The sequence below is a fragment of the Pteropus medius genome, unplaced genomic scaffold (genome assembly GCF_902729225.1).
Source record: "Pteropus medius unplaced genomic scaffold, Ma_sr-lr_union100, whole genome shotgun sequence".
NCBI classification, from domain to species: Eukaryota; Metazoa; Chordata; class Mammalia; order Chiroptera; family Pteropodidae; genus Pteropus; species Pteropus medius.
Window position 1 is genome coordinate 45,805 of NW_024355687.1, and position 19,717 is coordinate 65,521.

Consider the following 19,717-nt stretch of genomic DNA (forward strand, 5'->3'; position numbering starts at 1 on the left):
TCTTTCACCTCACGCTATTGTGAATGTTTCCCCCAGGTCTGTGTGTAACATTCCATTTGTTTGTGGTGCTCAAGGATTTACCAGGATGTATTTAACCACACCTTCTGGGCGGATCCACTTTTATTTCCTTTCCTGAAAAAAAAAAAGGGCCTCGATGAATATCCTAGTAGCTAGATTTGCACATATTCATGAGTATTTTTGTGAAAAAGTGCTTCACAACAAGTCAGTGGTTGTCTCACTTGGGCTCCCCTGTGGTGAGAATTCAAGGGCAAGTAGTTTATTTGGGAATTGACAGGGAACCCTGACAGGGGAGTGGGGAGTAAAATAAGGAGCGATGGCCGCCCTGAAGCCGGCTGTTAGTGCAGGGAAATTAACAGCACTTGGAAGCAGCCAATCACCGACAGGGCTAGTGCTCGGGTACCCAAGGGCCTTGCTTCTCAGGGGGATGAATCTGCTGCGTTTCCTGCGCCGGCTTCTAGTGTCACCCAGAAGGATTCGGCTCCAGCGACCCGCAGAAGAGCCAAATGCCGTAAAGCCAGATCCCTAACAACAGATGCCACCCGACACCCGGAATGGGCAAAAGTGCGGCAGTCACCGCGCTGCCGTAAAGCGAGCCCCGGAACGACAGACGACACCTCGCATCTGCGGGGCGGCAGGTGTGCGGCAGTCGAGCAAGTTGGCCACCGGCAGACGCAGCCGGACACCCGCAGCAAAGGTGTGGCGGCTTGCCGGGGCCGTCAGTGCTCTGAAATCCGTGGGACCGCAGGAGAGAAAGGGAGGTGTGGCGTTAGAGGCTGGCTGTGCACTGGAGAGTCAAGGGCACAGCGCATCTGGTTTGGGCACCCGCCACATGGCATTGCTTCCCTGGGCAGATGGTTTGAGATCATCCCAAACCGCACCTGGAGATGGCGAGAGCGAGCCAGGTTCTCACACCCTCTTTAGTGGAATGTCCCGGGCGGGGGCGGGTAGGAGCATCAGTGTGATAGGGGAAAAGTGGGATCTCATTTTAAATGTACTTTCATTATTATTACTATTAAAAGTCGAACCCTTACAAGGTTAGGAGCCATTTGTACTTCTATTTTGGTAACTCTGCCGGTATTTTTTGGTGGAATGTATCACCCTGAGGATTTACTTAGTGTTTCCTGCAGTAATGAGAATCTCCTCTGTCATGTGTTGTATTTTCTGTACTCGTTCTATGCCTTGAAGTTTGTTCCCAGCTCTGTTGCTTCACGTTATATGAACAAGTTTTAAACGTGTAGGCTTCAAGTTGGAGGTGGGCGTCACGTGGATGACTAGACTTCTCCTGGCCTCGGCCTCATTCAGTCCTTCCCCGGGCTGCTTTTGGAACACAAGTTGTTCACACCAGAAATCTTTTGAGCCCTGCGGTGAGTCCTGGACCATTTCGACCCTCTTTCCAGGCCCTTCCCAGTCCAGCCAGGGTCCATCTCACTGCCCGTTGCTCCCACTGCTCTCACTTCTGACCAGCTCATGCTCCTTTGCATTTTGGTATGTCCGTCCCTCAGGCCCTCTTGTTTACAAGTAAGAGAACGCAACTTGGGTACCTTAAGCAAAACAGGGGTCTTTTGGTAAATAAGCGGGGCTGGGCTGAGGGGCCTCTCTTGCCTTCTCCTGTCCCGTGCACTCGAGCAGGCTTTGCTCTTCCCTCCCGTCTTGGCCTCCTCTGTTCCTCAGTCCCCACATCTCTCAGCCCCAAGATCCTACAGGACACCGACTGGATTCTCTTTTACCCAGAGTTCCTGGGAGGAAGATTGGTCCAGCTGGATCAGGTATCCACTCCTTGTCCAGTCAGGAGTGCTGGTGAAGGGGTGGCAGAAGAAAAACATGGCCACCAGGAGCCCATAACTGCGACCCCAAGGGCCAGGGAAGAGGGAACCTTATGATTTGGGAAGATACCCATAAATATGTCCACTACATGTGGACATTATTTCTATTTTTTTCCACTTTCTGCCTTGGCCCTTTCATGCATTTAAGCTCACAGGTTTCTACAAATACAGTTTTTTTATTTTCAAGTTAGTTTCCGTAGAAGCAGAGGGAGAATATGACTGCTTATGAGTGGCTGATTTTATGAATGGATTGTATATGTCAAATATTATTGTCATAATCTGAGGAAAAATTGACATACTTTTATTCAGGCAAACCAAGCAGAGTTCACGTCTTTCTCCTTGACCTCACTGTCTTCACATTTTCTCTGGATAATGTGTTCAGGACATCTCCCTTTTTGTCATGGCTTACACACTCACCATGTGTGTAATAAAAAATGGGCCCCGTCTCTACCCCTCCTCATAGCCATGTCCTTCACAGCATGACTTTTCGGTTCTTCCCATTAAGAGGAGAGACCTGTTCCCCCGGTTGAGTCTGGTCTGGCCTGTGACCTGCCTTGGCTGATAGAATGTGGCAGGCGTGATGGGTGCCCGTTCCAAGTCTAGGCTGCAAGACGCTCACTGTCTTGGAACTCCATCCAACTGCTGCGTGAACAGCCTGGGCTAGCTCTGCTGTACGATGTGAGACAGGTGTCCCAATCATCCTAGTCACTTCAGCCAATAGTTGGCCGGACACCTGTGTGAGGTCATCCAGCCCTCGCACACAGCCCACATGCTGACTGCAGTTGCCTGAGTGGCTCTAGTTGTGCATGGCTGGACAAGGCCAGATTAACAGAACCACTCGGCTGACCACCGTAGACTCGCGACGATAATCAGTCGTGGTTGTCAGTCGTTAAGTTTTGAGGTGGCTCATTACACAGCAAAGCCTAACTGATACATTCACTTTGGGCCCTAAAACCATAGCAGTTCATGTGTTGGGTCTTTAGACCCTCAGAGGACAAAGGAGCGTCCTGCTCACCTGTGTATCCACCACAGCATGGGAAGCCGCACCTAGCTACTGTTGAATTATTGCCATCATGTCACTTGAGCAATCTTTGAAAGAGAAAAGAAGGCCCAGAAGGGGTTGGGGGGAGGTAGGGCGGGCGGGAGGATGCTGTAAGAGAAGGGGCCTGTGCTAATCAGCTTCCTGTGTCTGGTCCATATCGGTCAATACGTTTCCAAAGGGCAGGCCGAGGAACAAGGCGTGAGTTTTACGGGGCATAATTTTCTTGGCACCATGTAAGGAAGCCCATTTCCTGACCATCCAGACTCAGCAGAGTATAAATGGGTCGCTGAGGGTGACGAGCTTCCTGGTACCAGCAGTGTCCAAGCAGAGGCCGAGGAACTCCCTCTCGGCAGGGCGGGTAAACTTCGAGTCTAATTTTAACTAAGCATCTTGTACCTAGGTAGCTCTGAGTCTTGTTCTCTTGCCCAGTAATGCACAGAAAGATTTCCAAAGACCAGTCTTTCATTGCGCAAAGTGGTGGTCTGGACTCTCTCTCACACAGCTACAAGTGACAAGGAAATCTTTTGGGTCCCGCTTTTGGTTTAAGGAAACAGGGTCCCTGCCTTCTTTGAGGTTCTTTATCCTCTGAGTATTCTGCCAGCGGGAGCCCCCTTCCTCATCCTGCAAGTCACTCGGTCCTTGGTGAGGAGTCCTCCTCTTTCCGGGACCTTTGCGTCCCCCTCCTCCCCGCCAGCTGTCCTGACCGCACCTCCCCACCCTGGGGTCCTACGACTGCACCCTCGGGGGATTCCTCCTCATTGCCTTCCTCCTGCCAGCTTCCTTTCCCAAACAGGCCACCATACTTCACCAGACAGGTGGGGAATGGAAATGTTTAATGACGACATAGTGTGGGGTTTTTACTACAGGGCCCTGTGCACGCTCTTCGAAGCCCTCTGTTGAGAGACCCTCGAGGAGGCAGTTGGATGGCAAAGTTCCAAGGGTCTGGGACCTAACGGTGACGGTTCTCATGAAGCCCTCCCACCCTGCCAAGGGACCTGTTTCTCATCGACATCACGACCGAGGAGCTCGGTCGTCTCGCTTCTTCGATAACCAATCTCGCCGTTGCCCACATCGCTGCTGGTGTGTATCAGGCCGACAACGGAGCTGCTTCTTGCATTGTATTTTTGTTCCATCCGGGAGAGAACTCTGAGCAAAGGTCAGTATTTAGGTCCCAGAGCAGCTCTTTAAAGGATTCCCGGGGGGGAAAAGCACAGGATGGTGAAGGGCCCTAGGTGGGGGTTTGAGGACTGAGGAACTTGGAACTGCATCAAACAGGACGTGGAAGCTTTTAATCCCCCATCTAAACGTCTGTTTGGTATTCGTTAACCCTTAAGAAGCTGCCGATGTGGTAAGAGCCCCTTTGAAAGGACAGAGTTGTCGAGGTGGATTCCTCGTGCGTTTTCAGTTTTCAGTGTCTAGAAAAGAGAGGGAGAGGGCCCGCTTAACCCAGTGGATTAGTTACCTACTGCCGTGTAACAAACTACCATACACGTAGCGGCTTAACACCACCCCCCTTTATTATCTCAGTTTCTGTGGGTCAGGAGTTGGGCACAGCTCAGTAGGGTCCTTTGCCTAGGGTCTCACAAGCTGCACTCCAGCCTTCCTGGAGCTTGGGGCTCTCCCAAGCTCATGCGGTTGTTGGCTGAATCTAGGCCCCTGTGGCTGTCGGACCGAGGCCCATGATTGCTTGCTGCACGGCTCCCGCCACAGGCTAAGATGGAGTCTTAATGACATAACACGACTGTGGACGTGGCTTCCCACACTGCCTTTGCCATGTTCTGTCGGTTAGGAGCAGGTCATGGGTTCTGTACATCCTCAAGGGAGGGTATTATACAGGGTGTGACTCCCTGGGCTCACCTCGAGTGTGCCAGTCAATACACTAAGCATTTTAGAAAGTTTGTTTTTCTCAAAAGAGCCGGAGGAAGAGATGGCAGAAGCAGCAATAGACTCAAACGAGGACCTGTCAGAGGAAACGGAGGATCCGGAACCTCTGGAACCAGATGATGGTGGTAAGAAAGCCAGCCACGTCCTGTCCCATCCTAACCACTAACTCTTTGAGGGCAAGTCCCGGCTGAGGCCTCTGTTTCTCTGTCTGTACAGTGGACAGGAAGTTCCCTGTCCAGCCGTGCCGCAGGCTGGCTAAGTCTGTGCAGGCGTCGGCGAGGCTGGGGCCCAGGGAGCACATCCTGTAACGGTCAGTTCAGCGCCGCACCTGTGCTGCCTTTGTCTCAGGTACGTTCCAACAAGTCACGAACCTCCTTAACATCATGGACAGCGAGTCAGCAAAGACGGACACTGTTGGGGCAGGTCCTGACATGCGGAAGACGCTGGCCTCGGTGATAATCACGGAGAAGGCCACCGCCAAGCCCTGCGTGGTGATGAACGCGCTCATCCGCTGCCTGCAGGTGCCCAAGGTAGGGCCTCCTCTCCCTCAGCCGCTCCTCAGAGCCCAGCCGCTGTGGCCGCTTGTGCGTCCAGCCGCCGCTCAGCACACAGGTGCAGGGCTAGGTGCTGGGGTACAGAGATGGGCAGGACACTGGGTTCCTGCTCCTTGAGGACTCAGGGGAGCCTGGGGTTTTTACGATTTTTAAAAGTTCCTCCGACGCAGTGGGTTTTGGAGCCCTGATCCTGGAGCAGGAGCAAAGCAGGTGGTCGTGTGGGAGCAAAGACAGAGCAGACCAGAGCTCAGGGACGTCGGGCCACGGAAGGGACTGTGTAGCGGGGGCGGGAGGCTGGGGTACAGGGTGTCGAAAGGAGTGATGGGACTGTGATGGGAGGTGACGCTGGGCCTTGGGTGGCAGGGATGGGTTTCGACCAGAGCATTGGAGGGCTTGTTAAAACCCAGATAGCGGGGTCACCCCAACGGTTTCTCGTTCAGTAGGTCTGGAGTGGAGCCTGGGGAGCCAGCATCTCCAGCGAGTTCCCAGGCGATGCTGATGCTGCTGGTCTGGAGAACACACTTTAAGAACTGCTGGGCTTTAGACTCTCCTTTAGCTTTCGGGGGTGGATAGCATAAGAATTTTTTTTTTTTTTAAGAAATTCTTTGTAGAAAGTTTTATTTTCTAGAAAAATGTGTGATAGCCATGAAGAAGTCGTGCCAGAGTGAGGGAGCATAGGCAATGTTTCATAACGGACTTTTAAAATGTAGGTTTTATTATTATTCAGACATGGTGAGGCCAATAGCTCAGGGGCCCATTGCCTTCGAAAGATAACTTTTTAGTCACAGATCCGTGGAGGCGAGGGCAGTCCCTGCCATGCAGAGCCACACAGGGAAGCAGCGGGTTTGTGTGAGAGGCAGAGGGACTGAGGGGAAAATCTGGGCAGAACATTTATCACGGTGTCTGTCGGGGGTGGGGGGCGATCAGGCAAGGCAGGGTGAGCAGGCTTGGGGTTGGCGAGTTTGAGCAATTTCAGGGCTCTGAGCATAGGGGCTGTCCCTGGCTGGTTTGCATTGAAAAAGCATGCTCAGGGGGTGAGTCGTTTACCATCTGCAGGGACTAGCTAACCCGAGAGGGGCAGGCTCGCCAGGGTCAGTGAGATCCCAAGATGTCAAAGCATCAGGAAAGGTAGACAATTAAAAAAAACATGATTAATACCCAGGCTGTAATCAGCGATCAGTGACAATAAGCAGACAAAACACAATAGACCTATTTTAAAAATTAACATGTGTCAAAGATTTTAGTTATTTACTAATTAATGAAGGAGCCGGTGAGATGTTACGATCTGTTAACACAAGAATTTTACTTACAGAGATTTATATTCTTTGCCAGACAAAATTCATTGGCCTTGCCACAAGCCAGAATTATTTTCATTGCTAGGGAGGAAACGTTTGCATTGTTATCTGTTTTCTAGAACTTAGCTTCTGTCACCATGGAGCCGTAACATCCCCTAGACAGTCCCAGGAGACCGAAGACACCCATTCCCCCAGGCCCAAGAACCCCAGAGCGTCTGGCAGACGGCAGCACACACTGAAGGCCACCCAGTGCCTGTTCTATGCCAGTTTCCAAGTCTTAGACAGTTTTTTCTCTTATGACCGTAAATGTTCTTCTCAATCCCAGAAAAGGCTGATCTTCTTACAGTTTGCCCGGCTGTTTACATAGGTGCAGCAAGAGTTTTAATTACGCATACAGGCCTCCTCGAGCTTTGACGCTTCGCTTTGAAAATCTAGAGCGTGCATTCTCAATGAGGGTGACACTGCCCTGAAATGCGTAAAACTGGTTGTTGGGGGGCTGAAGAAAAAAACAATTTCCTTTTTTTTTTAATGTATAAAGCATAGAGATGCGTAAGGCCTATAAACAGGTACATAATGTATTTGTGGTATTAAGATTTTATGGGGGGCGATTAAGTAAAAATAAGTTTAAGAAGGCTCTTTAGGGAGCAATAAAAACAATGTTGAGAAACAGTGGTCTAGAGCCATGTGACTGGACAGCTAAGGCCACACGATTCTCTTCTATCCTGGGGTTTTCATGAAGAATCTCTGATTGGCATTTCACAGCCTCTGTCACTTGCTATACGAGACTAGGAAAGCAAGACCAACTCCCTGTACTGATGTCACTAGTAGAGCACATCAACTGAGGTGACTTCCTCTCTTCTTGAGATCCCCAAATTGGCTAAGATCTCTGGACTATTGGAAGTGACCCTTCTTACCACCTCGGAGAGGGAGCCAGTTTCCCAGCGGGCTTTGCAGGCAGTGGCTCACACAGAGAGTCAACCCTCGTCCCCTAAGAGTGGCTCATCACACCCGATTACATGAGAGTCATTCTCCAACTCGACTCCCCGGGCTGGCCTGCGTTGCATAACCTATTTGTCCGACACCAGGTCATTCATGATAGTGATAAGTATTACCTGGGAATCACATCCGAGTCAGAAGAACGCTTTCCGGTCTCGCATATTCCCTCACTAGGGCAAAGGGTAGGGCAAGCCACCTTCTCGGACTTTCGATTAGGCCAGTGCCAAGTTTGGGGAGGACCTCGCGTGCTGGCCTTTTGACACCTGCCTTGCTGAAAACTGGGAGGGGAGAACAGATGCATGGGCCCCGCTGAAGGGCCAGTTGGAGGACTCAGGAGGAGGGAAGGGGAAGCGGTGGAGACGGAGGGGCTGGGGTCTGAGGCTTGGGCGGTTGAGGATGGAGGGCGCGTCCCCAGGTGGGGTATAGAGGAAGAGTAGTGGCGAGCAGGGACCAACGGTGGGCTGCGTGCTGGGGCGGGCCTGGGTCCGTCCTTGGCCCCGCAGCCCAGTCCAGGGGCTCCCCACCCCTGCCACACTTGCTCTGCAGATTCCCACCCAGCGCACAGTCAGCATTTACGGCATCCTCCAGGAGATCATCCAGCAGGAGGGGGAGCTGGAGGAGCAGTGTGTCCAGAGGCTGGTGGCCATCGCCTCCAAGGACATGAGGGAGATCCTGGAGGTAGCAGAGCCCTGGGCTCCATTGCTGTTCCAGCCCACTGCCAACCCTGGGCTCGGCTGTTGGTGGGCACGGCCTGGGATGCCCAAGGCCCTGTCCAGTTACCTCATGGGGCAAAGATCGGCTGAGCCCAAGGGAGCCCAGCATGGCTGGAGCAGGCGAGGGGCAAGAGGGTTCTTATGAGGGCCCAGCGGATGGTGGCACCCCATGTCCCTCTCCGGTCTGCTTAGATGGAGGGCTACATGAAGGCAGAGGTGGCCAGTGACACCCTGGTGGCTCTGTCCCGAAACCACTTCAGCTTGGTCATGTACGAGCTGCAGCACCACCTCAAGCCCCTTGACCTCACGGATGAATTTGTCATCATCACCCTGGCGAAGCTGGCCCATGGCAACGGTAGCGCGCGAACCCCCACAGCCCCAGCTTCCGGCCCCTCCTCCCGGTCTCTGTCGCTCTTCGTTTCTGTTCTCGCTCTGTGCCCCCTTCCATTTCGCTCGTTTCGTACCTTCCTCCGGCGTTCCTTCTTTTCTCCTCCACGTGTCTCCCTCGCTGTCAAGATTCTTTCTGATGTTCTGTGTCTCTTTCTGTTCTCCAGGCCTCTGTTATTACATCTCCTCTAAGTCTCTCTCTCCTCTTCCTCTCAGGCTCCATTCTTTTCTTTCTTTTCTGTCTTCTCATCTCCCTTTCTCATTTTGTTTCCCGCATCGTCCCTCGTTTCCTCTCCGTTCATTCCACAGACAGGCGCTGAGCACCTGCTCCATGCAGAGGCATAGTGGCGGGTGCGGGGCTGCGACAGTGAATAAGACGTGCATGGTCTCCGCCCTCATAAAGGGCCATAAACAAGAAAACGGGTGATCACAGTACGAGGTGACGGGTGTGAAAGGAACAGCCAGGGGGCTGATGAGGACCAGGATGGCAGGAGAGGGCCGCGTCTCCGTGGCGCCCTCATTTCAGCAGGTAGTGATATTGCAGCTTCGACCTGAAAGATGAGGCGATGACGTCGGTGTGAAGAATGGGCTGAGGGAGCACAGAGAGAGCATCACGTGCAAAGGCCCCGAGGCAGGAAACAGCTCGGTTTCTCTGAAGAGTCGAGAGGTCGCTGAGGCTGGACTTAGAGACGGAGGGGGAGACGGTGTAAGAGGAGGCCGGAGAGCTAGACAGGCTAAGTGGGCAAAAAGTCTGGACTGTATTCGAGGGCCCTAGAAAGCTGTGGAGGGGTTTAGGCTGCAGAGTTGCCTGAAACAACTTAGGTTCCAGGAAGCCCGTTCCAGCTGTTGCGTGGGCGGAGGCAGCATGCGGGATGCGTCAACGCGAGGTGACGGTGGCCCGGGCCGCAGTGCGTTTGGTGAGCAGCCGACAGACACGAGATACAGATGGGGCTCTGCTCGATGGCACTGCTGACGAGCCGTGTGTGGGAGGCGAAGCAGGAACAGGAGCCGAGAATGACGGCCGCACTTCCAGTTTGAGCAACTGGGCGTGTGGCGGGGTCACACCCTGAGATGGGACACATGGGGAGAGAGAGACTCGGGGGCTCAAAGAAAGAACCTCGTTGATATGCATTGAGTTCCCATTCCTTGTGAGATGTCCGAGTGAGAGGCATGCGGGGTGCTGGTGTTGGGGTGCGGGGTGCAGAGCGTGGGCATCTGGGCTTGGCCTTCCTTCCAGGGGCTCGGAGTGTAGGGGGTGTTCAAGCCCCTGAGCCTGAGGGACTGAACGTGGAGAGAGGAGAGAAGAGGGTCGGCACCAGCCCGGGGAAGCCCCGGCGCTGAGAAGGCCGAAGGGGGTCGGAGGGGGCGGGGACGAAGGTGAGCACAGTGTGGGTTTGTGGGGCTGCCAGGAGGACAGTGATTCCGAAGGGACCCAAGGGCCAGTGACGACCCTCTCGCTGAGGGGCCCAGTAAGGTGAGGCTGCAGTGGCCAAGAGTTCATGGCAACGCTGGAGATGGCCGCTGAGTGGACTGGAGAGATGGGAGGAGAGGCTGCGAAGGCACGGAGGGTCACAGCTAGAGAAACGGGGAGGCAGCTGGAGGGGCTACCGGGGCCAGGGCGGGCCGAGGCCAGAGAGCCAGGGGAGAGCGACGGACGGGTGGAGACGAGGAGGAGAGTCCGAGAGCCCACGCCGTCCCCTCGGCCTCCCAGGCCCGCCTCTCCCGCTCTCCCTGTGGCTCTGTCCGTTCTTCCTCGTCCTCGGTCCCTCCCCTTCTTCCGACTCTTCCTGCCTTTCTTGGCTTCTTTTCCCCTTTACCTACTTCTAGCTCCGTCTTTTGACCTCTCACTGACTTCCACACCATTTCCTGTGGCCCCAGAGGCACAAGGGTGTCCCCTGGCTCTACACTGGGAAGCGTGGGGCTGCGGGGTGGTCCTCTCCGCCTTCCGCATGCTGACCCCACTCCTGGCGGCCTCTCCCCACCACAGTGTTTGAGTTCATGCCCTACATGGGCATCACCCTGGCTACCATCTTCACGATGCTGAGACTCGCCAACGAAGCCAAGATGCGCCAGGTGATCTGCGCCGGTACGTGTCTCCCTCTGCCTGCAGGTCTGGTCCAGGCGGGGTGCTGGAGGCGAAGCCGAGGCACGGAGCAGGAGCAGGGGGGTGTCGAACAAGAGGCGGGTCCTCCGCGTACTCCCAAACGTGTGCGGCCTCTGTGGCCTCCGGGGTGACAGGTGGCTTAGAGGAAGGAAGTCGTCCTCCCGCCTTGGTTTAGCTGGCTCTGTAGTTAAGCATGTCACGAGAACGCTAGAGGAGGGTGTTGGGATTCTCAGACATGGAGACAAGGGGCAGGTCTCCACGCTGGACACGGCTTGCGCGGGGCTTCCACGCTGTTTTCATCAGATCCCCTCGCCCCAGGTTCAGGTTACGTAATGTTTCCACGGTCCCCAAATCCTTGACGCCTGACAAAAATAGGGCAAACCGTGTTTGCCACCTTCTGCTCCGGATTTCCCAGGATGTAGGGGAAGAGTCATATTCCAGGCCCCACTCCTGCCCCCTGCCTGTGTCTCTCGAGAGGTGCTTAACACCCCCTTGGGGGAACCTTTCATACACAGGTATATGGGGTGAAAATTATGGGGCCGTGAGAGGCTGGAAGGGCAGAGAGGGAGGGATGCAGAGGGGTTTCGCTGGGCGCCTTTAGCCATCCCAGGACCCTACTAGCGACAGAAGTGCGTGAGACACCCTCCCTCCTGGAGAGGTGGCCTGGGAAGCCTTTGTCCTGCTTCCTGCCTCCCTGGGCTCACCCTCTCCCCGTGGTAGCCATGGAGACCTTCTGCCAGACTGTGCAGTTCTACCTGAAGCATCTGGAGGACAGTGTGTACCCCGTGATGACCGAGGATCAGTTTGCTCTGAAGCTGTTCCCGATGTATCGCTACTTTGTGTCCGTGTGGCTGAGGAATCACAACCCAGAGGTGAGACACGCCCTTCTCAGGGGCCTGCTGTCCCCAAGGCTCACAGCTCCCCAGCCTGTGGGGCGAGGAGGGCTGAGATGCCACGGGGTCCAGCCCTGTCCCCAGACCGCCAGAGAGACGGGACCTGAGCGAGGGCAGAGCTGGGAGCTCGTGATGCTCAATGCGTTCGGTCCCTGGCACCTCAGGAGGCCGGCCCGATGGAGGCCCCGGGCGCTGCTAGACAGGGTCGTGTTACCTGTGTGCAGGTGCTCACCGCTCTCCGGGTGCTTTACCTATGCGAGCTATTTCCATGTCAGCTCCTTGCTGTAGGACTGTTTCACCAATGGGAAATTGAGGCAGAGAGAGATTAAGTACCGGCCTAAGGTCACCCAAGTGACCCAGCCAGAACTCATGGGGACGGTCTGCCCTCACTGCCCAGCTGTGGGGCCTTGAGTGAGGTTGTGACCCTACTTCCAAGGTCCCCTCTGTCACATGCCCTTGATTCTGTAGACAGGGCTGACATCACGGGGCCTTGCCGGGGGTCCTGGGCCGAGGAGTCCAAACCCCCGCTCCTGTGGTAGGTGAAGCTTGGGGTCATCAAGTCCCTGAAGCCCATGCTGAGCCTCCTGCTGCCCAACGACGACCTGCGGGAGCAGGTGTACGACTACATCCCACTGCTGCTGGCAGAGTACCAGGGCAGCCTGGAGGCCCTCTTCATCACACAGGTGCGGGCCACGCGGCGACTGCCCGGGCCGAGGCTTGGTTCCCGTGTCCCAGGGGGAAGTCATCTGGGTGGAAGGTGGGATGTCAGACATGTTGACATCTGACAGCAGACCCAACATCCGTGCCTTGCAAGGGGCCGCGGGGCCTGGCACTTTTAGCGTCCTTGGGAAACGAATGCTGCCATTTTAGGTAGAAGGGACAAGCTCCCAATGCTCCTAGAGGCCACAGTGAGGCTGTGGGCTTCGTACCAGTTTCCTGGGGCTGCTGCCCCAAAGAAACGCAAGGCAGGTGGCTTAAACAGCAGAAATTTGTTGTCTCGTGGTTCTGGAGACCAGAAGTGCACGATCAAGGTGTCGGCAGGGCCGTGCTGAGTCCTCTCTGCCTCTTCCAGCCTCCGATGGTCCCCGGCATGGCCTGGCCCGTGGTGGCACCTCGAAACGTGCCCCTCCTTCTCACATGGCCGTCTTCCCCGTGCCTCTCTCTGCGTCCCTCCTCTTCTTCTTATGAGGACACCAGTCTTCAAATTTAGAGCCCACCCTAAATTCAAGAGGATCCCATCTGAGACTCTTAGCTAATTACATCTGCTAAGTCCCTATTTCCAAACGGGTCACATTCAGAGGATGCAGGTGGACAGGAATTTGGGGGGACACCCTTCAGCCCCTGATAGCCTTTAACCCGTGTGAGATGGGGCTGTCGCAGGGTTCTGAGTGGGCTCGTGTATACTGTAAAGCAGTCGCTCATCTACAGACGAGATGTGGTCCTTGGCTGTAAAAGCAAGGAGCAGAAATGAGCATGATGGATTTAGGGAGCCACCCGGAGATCATTCTGGCTAAAGAATGGGATTCACTGCCAGGGGACTAGGAGAGGAAGGTGGAGATAGCCTTGAGCGTCACCGGAATTGCCTGGGAGTGGGCAGTGCTGGTTGAAACACAGAGTCAGGTTCAGCGGGTCTGGGGCACAGCCTGAGAGGCTGCATTTTTAACCAGGCTGAGTCGCAAGGGCCCACAGTGTGACCCTGAGTTAGCAGGTCATCGGCCCCATCTGCCCTTCCACGACAGGTCTTGAGGCAGATCCTGGAAGTGTCGGTCACCACCAGCACCCTTGTCCCCCAAATGCAGCTCCACACTATTTTCACAGAACTGCATGTCCAGGTGAGGCTGGCCGGCTCGCAGGGCGTGGCATCCTCAGGGCTCATCAGCAGGAAGCAGCTGCAGGAGGGGGCGTGGCCGAGCAGAGCGAGGGGGAGACGGGGGTGGAGCCGGGATCTCGCTCCCGTGCGCCCTCCTTCCGCTGTCCGGCTGTGATGTCACCCACCCTCCCTGCTCGCCCCCTCCCCAGGTGTGCACCAAGGCCCCCGCCTGGCAGCAGTACAGCGGCCAGAACCTGACCGAGGTGGTGCACTGCTTCATAGCCCTCGGTGAGGCTCGGAGCATGGGCGAACGGGGTCGGGTGGGGGACCCCTCCCCTCGCTCCGGCTCGGTGGGCGCGACGACAGCGGTCCTTCCCCCTGCAGCCCGCTCCTGCCCCAAGGAGCTGATGAAGTTCTTCCTCAGCCAGATGTCGATGAGCAAGGAGGCCGTCCACGTGGGGACGCTGACCCTGATCAGGGCAGTGGTGAGCGCAGATGGTGAGCAAGGGGAGGGAGGCCAGCGGCGGCCAGGGGAGGCGGGTCTCACCCGTGTCTGGACCTGTGTCATTTCCCCCTTCCGAGACACTGCTGGGTGGGCGAAGGAGCCCCGGCTCTCTGCTGCTTCGCATTTTCTGTCCTCGAACCTAACCAGCGCTGTGACCCACCCTTCCCACCCCCAACTCTCTCCTTGAACCGGGAGTCCCAGCTTCCACCTGAGTCTGACCTTGAAGCTGTTAACCTGAATCCTAGTACTAACCTCCAAAGCTAAATCCAAGGTGAATAGAAAGCCTGTTATGTCATGTAGGCACAGCCCCAAAGCCTCGTTGACCCAATGCCCAACCTTAGTCTAAACCTCTGATTCTAAATCCTAAGCCGGAACTTGAAACCTGGCCTTGATACCAAAAGGGAGATTCTGTCCCCATCCAAGGCAGGAGCTCAAACAGCACCCTTTGATCAAGGCACCCCCAGCTGGGAGCACGCAGCCCTGCATGCTCATGACAAGAAGCGCATGGGTGGCTTCTGTTTAGCCCTTCAACTGGGTGCCCTTGTGCAATGCCCAGACTGGGCAACTGTATATGAAGGACCTTCTCTAGACAGCAAACCCCTCACTTAAATAAATGGAAATTTAAGCAACAATGAGACCCTTTTGACCTATTAACGGGCAGAGATGATACTGGCTAGAATTTGCCTAGCCATTTTTCTGTTAAAAAAAAAAAAAAGAAATGTATTTTCAGCTTTGCAGGCCACAGGCTCAATGGAGCAATCGCTCACTCTGCCACCAAAAGCTTCTATCAGAGGTACCTGGAGGAGAAGATGGTCCACAAGCTCACCATGGTCACTGTGAGGATCATAACCTCCTCTGTCAGTGGCATGACCAACGTGAGTGCGCCCCACCCAGCCACCCACGGGCTGGCATGCTGCAGCTGCACTGCCCCGGCCGGCGGGGCTTGCGCGTGTCCTGAACTCTGCACCGTCGCTCCTGCCATTTCCGCTGCCCGGGGTGCGTGGGGCCCTGATCTTCCAAGCGCCTGAGCTCTCTTCCTTCAAGACCCAGTTCCTCGATGGGGAACCAGAGCCCCCAGATGCCAGCGCACTGCCTGGCACACACTAGGCCTTAATACGTATCAGTCGATTAGTTGCCCGAAGTGCGTTTGTTCCCTTAGAGCCCCTTCAGTCCTCATGTGTGTGTCTGTGTGTAAAGAAACGATGTTAGTGGTTTAATTCCATAAATATTCGGTTAGTTCCTACAATGAGAAAGACGTGAGACAGTACACCAGAGGGCTCGGTATGACCCCAAGGAGCTCACGGGCTTCAGGGGAAACGAATGTGTGCAGTTTCAATCGCAGCACACAGTGACATAGCAATAAGACAGGAAAACTTTACCATGACCGCTCAAGGAGGATACATATCTTTATGGACATTAAGCGTGTCCATAGGCCCCTGTCCGATTTCTGTTATCTTAATAGCAGAAATCATGAGAAACAGAGTGATCACTGCTGACTCCCTCGGCTATCTCGGGTGGGTGCCACATAGATGGCCCGGACAAAGACCGGGGTTGGCAGCAGAGCCAGTTAGAGTGGAGGCTGTCAGCGGCGGGATTGGGGGAGTGTGGTCCTGGAGGACTGAGGTGAGGCCCACACTGTGGGGTCTCGCATGGCCATGGGACACCGCAGCTCATCCTGGCTCCCCACCGTCCAGGAGTTCTGGGTGGGGCTCCTGTGCTACATCATGGAGACGGATTACACGGAAGCCTCGACCCCCATCTGCATCGGCCTCACGAACCTGGCCGAACGACAGCTGCACGCCAGCGAGCTGGAGGCCAGCACGGCCGGCAAGCACAAGCACGGTGGGCAGCATCCCTGTGCTGGCTTGTGGGACTGGGCAGGTGCGGGCTGCTTCTCCCCTCCAGGGAGCGTCCTGGAGTCCACACAGCCAGGCCACGGCCTGTCCTTGTCACATCTGAGGAGGGGGTAACCTTGGGCGAACTTCCTCTGGAAGCTCATTCCTGTCCTCACACCCCTGGCCTAGACCCAGCGGCCCGGACCCCGCCCTGCAGAGGACCTGGCTTAGCCTCTCCCTGGGGCTGCCCTCTCTGGGCTTCTGTGAGCCAGTTGGAAGAACTAGACGTCCCAGCTAAATTCTCTATAAACCACCACATCGCGGTACCCCGGAATGTTAACATCAATGTCTCTGGCCCACCTACGTATGGAGCGACACTGTGGCAAGGGGGCTTCTGTCATGGGCCGCAGCCTTCGCTGGATGGGTGTGGCTGGCAGTGGAGGTGATTTCAGGAGCCCTTTAGGACCCAGGGACAGCAAAGTGTGGAGCCTACCCTGAGCAAGGAGCTAGGCGAGCCCTGAGGTCTGCCTGCCACACTGGGGCTGAGTCCTCTCCGGGCCCCTTCCACCTGCAACTTCTCAGCAGGCCTGGCCCTCCCTTGCCCACTGGTCCAAGTGTCGTTTTTGCTTCTGACGGACTCACTGACTCCCAAAGCCTGCCTTTGGCCCGAGGTGACGGAGAGTGTCTGAGAGTAATGCCAAGGTTACAGGAGGAAGCAAACAGTGTCTTGGCAGGTCCTGGTGTCCCACAGAGTGGGCAGATCCTGAAAACAGCATCTTATACTCCCCTGTGCATAGCATGGTTCTCCATTCTTTCCAGGATGAGCCAATTAAAATGATGTTCTTTATGAAAAGCCCCTGCGCTGACCCACTCTCCATTGTGGGTCAATGAGATGGTGTTGGGGAAGTGCCTTCCAGGGCAAAGCCCCCTCGGGGACACGAGGACGCACGCTGGTTTGGGCCAGGTGCTCAGTGCGGGTTAAATCTCTTTCTTCCTCAGTGGACCTACCAGCACCGCAGAAGCTGCTAGCCCGTCTCCTGGTGAGTGGCTCACCGGGGCTGTGCCTTGGCCTTGCTGAGGCCACGTCCTGTGGCACTTCTTTGAGCTCCTAGTTCCCAGAGCCCCAAGAGGGAGGAAGGAGCTGGACGCTTGGCACAACAGGGCTTTCCCGGTCCCTGGTGTCCCTCTCTGGGAAACATGCCAGGGACAGTGTGCTTGGACCTGCCCTCAGATTCCTCTGCTCAGCCTTTGAGCAGCCTCAAAGCATCCCCAGGACAGTGGCCTGCCTACCCCCACGGCGGGCCGATGTCTTCCTCTTGGTGTGGACTCTGGAAGCCCGGGGTGGGGAGGGACCCCGTGGTCTTGTCTCTCCTCTCCTTTCCGGGAATGAGGTGCCCGGGGCTGCCCAGCCCAGGCAGAGCCCCACTGGAGTCTTGGTGCCCTCCAGGTGCTGATGTCATCTCCCTACAAGGGGGAGGGCTGTGAGATAGCCATGGTCAACCTCCTGAGTACCCTGAGCCACAGCATTGCGCCCGCCATGGCTGACACGTGGGAGCTGGAGATTCCCCTGCTGGTCAAGTACCTGGAAGGTGAGGCGCCCAGGCGTCCACCCCGAGCCCACCGCCCTCTCAGTGTACGGGCTGGGGTGTTAATCGCGTGGCTTGAACAGCAGGAGCTGAGGTTCCAGGTGGATCAGTACAGCCTGTTTTGGTCCTTGGCAAGGTCGGGAGGGAAATGCAGTGTGTGGCAAGCCTGTCTGTGGAGGGCTTTCAGGCCCGGGCTAAGGAGGTGCCCCAGAGGGAAGTGGCAGAAGACAGTGGCGTGTGTGACCCTTCTTTCTGCAGAACATTCCGAGTTTTCCTGGAATCAGAAGACCTGGGAGGACAAGCTGATTCAGGTAAAGAGGTGACCCAGCCGGTGGGGAGTTTGAGAGCCCCAAAAGGACACATTCATTGTCCTTCTGCCAGAGAACTTGGGGGTGCCAGGCATGTCCACAGCTTTATCTACCAGCAGGGGAAAACTAAAGGCCTTCCACTCACTCAGGAAATCAGCACAGGGCTGACACCCCCACACGCCCTCCAAGCCGCCACTGTCTCCCAGATGCGCAGGCCCAAGGAACGTTAGCACGGGATCTGGGCTTTATGGGTCGGGACATCCAGAGGATGAGGAGGGAGGCTAGAGAGGACGGGGCCCCTACACAAGGTCGTGGAGCACCAATGTCTCCTGCCACGCCAGTTTCTGAGAAACTCCCTCAAGAAGACGCGGGGTTCCAACTAGAGCCTACGTCTGAGCAAAGAGTTGAACAACCAGATCGAGAGCTTCGACGGACCCCTCTGGAGAAGGTTGGTCCCCACACTGGCAGGGCAGTGCAAGCAGGGAAGGGGACGAAAGGGGCTTTGGCGTGCACGGGGTCACACTGTGTTAGGTAGAGCAGATGCGCCTGGGAGGAGACGGGGTGGTCCAGATCAGTGAGTTTCAGGTTTTTATTTTGATTCTCTTTAAGAAGCTGCTTTGGTGGAGCTGGGGAGCTCTTCTCCAGCCATCAGCTTGCCCATCCTTCTCACTCCACTCTCCACCTGGGGTTGTCTCGTAGCAGAGTCCAACAGGCAAGGGTGGAGATGTCTGAACAGTGTTTTGGTAAATAGTGAACACGGCGAGAACGGCACTGAACCATGGAATGCCAAAGGGGTCGCCAGGTTCTAGCGCAGTGGTAAGAAAGATAAAGCTTGGAGGAGGAACAAGAAAGATTGGGCAACCTGGGGTTAGAAGCTGGACTCCCAACCGTCTCCACCCCCAGCTGACAGATTGCTGGATATGGTTTCTTACACCTGACTCATCTGGACACTGGCGCATAACCATATCGAGCTATTTCAGCATGAAAAGGTATTTATAAAACTATAAATATTGTTGAAAGATATCAGAGGTCTCAATCGCTGGAAAGCATCCCATATTCATGGATTGGAAGGCAATGAGGTTAAGATGACGACACTCTCCAAATGTATCTGTAGAGTCAGCATGACCCCTATTATAATTCCAGCTGGACTTTTTTTCTCCTAAAGATCCACCAGCTGAAATTCACATGGAAATGCAAGGGGCCCAGAATAGCCAACATAATCATGATAACAGAGAACAAAGTTGGAGGACTCCAACTTTTCAGTTTCAAGACTTCTTAGACACAACTGCAGCAAACAGGACAGTGTGGCAGTGGCATAAGAATCGGCATATAGGTTGATGGCATAGAATTGAGAGTCTAGAAGTAAACCTCACATTTACTGTCAACTGATTTTTGACAAAGGTGCCAAGACAATTCAATGAGGAAAGAATAGTCTTTTCAACAAATGGTACTGGGACAACTGCACATCCTCTGAAAAAATCATGACGTTGGACACCTTCCTCACACCATACACAAAACTTAACTCAAAATGGATCCTAGGTGTACATGTAAAAGCTAAAAGCATACAACTCTTAGAAGAAAACACAGGTGTAAATCTTCATGACCGTGGCTTGGGCAATGCCTTTTGAGATGTGACACCCAAACACACCAATGGTAAAAGAAAATCTAGATAAATTAAACGTCATCAAAATGAAAAACTCTTACGCTGAAAATAGTGCCATCAAGAAAATGAAAAGATACCCCTCAAAATGAGAGAAAAATATTTGCAAATCGAGTGTCTGATCAGAGACTTTATATATCTAGGGTATACAAAGAACTCTTATGATTCAATAATAAAGACAAATAAGACAGTTAAAAATGGGCAAAGTATCTGAATAGACATTTTTTCAAATAAGACACACAAATGGCAAGAAAGTGCATGACAAAACGTTCAAGATCATTACCATTAGGGAAATGCAAAT

At 54.8% G+C, this 19,717-nt stretch overlaps 1 protein-coding gene across 1 annotated transcript; it reads left to right on the forward strand.

The window, feature by feature from the left end:
- Positions 1-124: 124 nt before the first annotated feature.
- On the forward strand, positions 125-19,709 carry LOC120599870 (maestro heat-like repeat-containing protein family member 2A). The gene is made up of 17 exons (XM_039859052.1): positions 125-833; positions 3,753-4,042; positions 4,800-4,895; positions 5,119-5,300; positions 8,162-8,293; positions 8,521-8,683; positions 10,703-10,801; positions 11,540-11,691; positions 12,252-12,395; positions 13,452-13,544; positions 13,732-13,810; positions 13,907-14,020; positions 14,744-14,902; positions 16,862-16,902; positions 17,310-17,451; positions 17,707-17,759; positions 18,098-19,709. Exons 3-17 carry the CDS (start codon positions 4,814-4,816, stop codon positions 18,137-18,139), a joined length of 1,677 nt encoding a protein of 558 aa, XP_039714986.1. The 5' UTR covers positions 125-833; positions 3,753-4,042; positions 4,800-4,813; the 3' UTR covers positions 18,140-19,709.
- The last annotated feature ends 8 nt before the right edge of the window (positions 19,710-19,717 follow it).

What these genes read in the sequence shown, in the direction of transcription:
- LOC120599870 (XM_039859052.1), top strand. Translation starts at nt 4,814, where the DNA reads ATGGCAGAAGCAGCAATAGACTCAAACGAGGACCTGTCAGAGGAAACG. An exon ending in TGAGGAATCACAACCCAGAG is followed by an intron (nt 11,692 to 12,251) that starts GTGAGACACGCC and finishes CTCCTGTGGTAG; the next exon opens with GTGAAGCTTGGGGTCATCAA. An exon ending in GGCAGTGGTGAGCGCAGATG is followed by an intron (nt 14,021 to 14,743) that starts GTGAGCAAGGGG and finishes AAAAAAAAAAAG; the next exon opens with AAATGTATTTTCAGCTTTGC.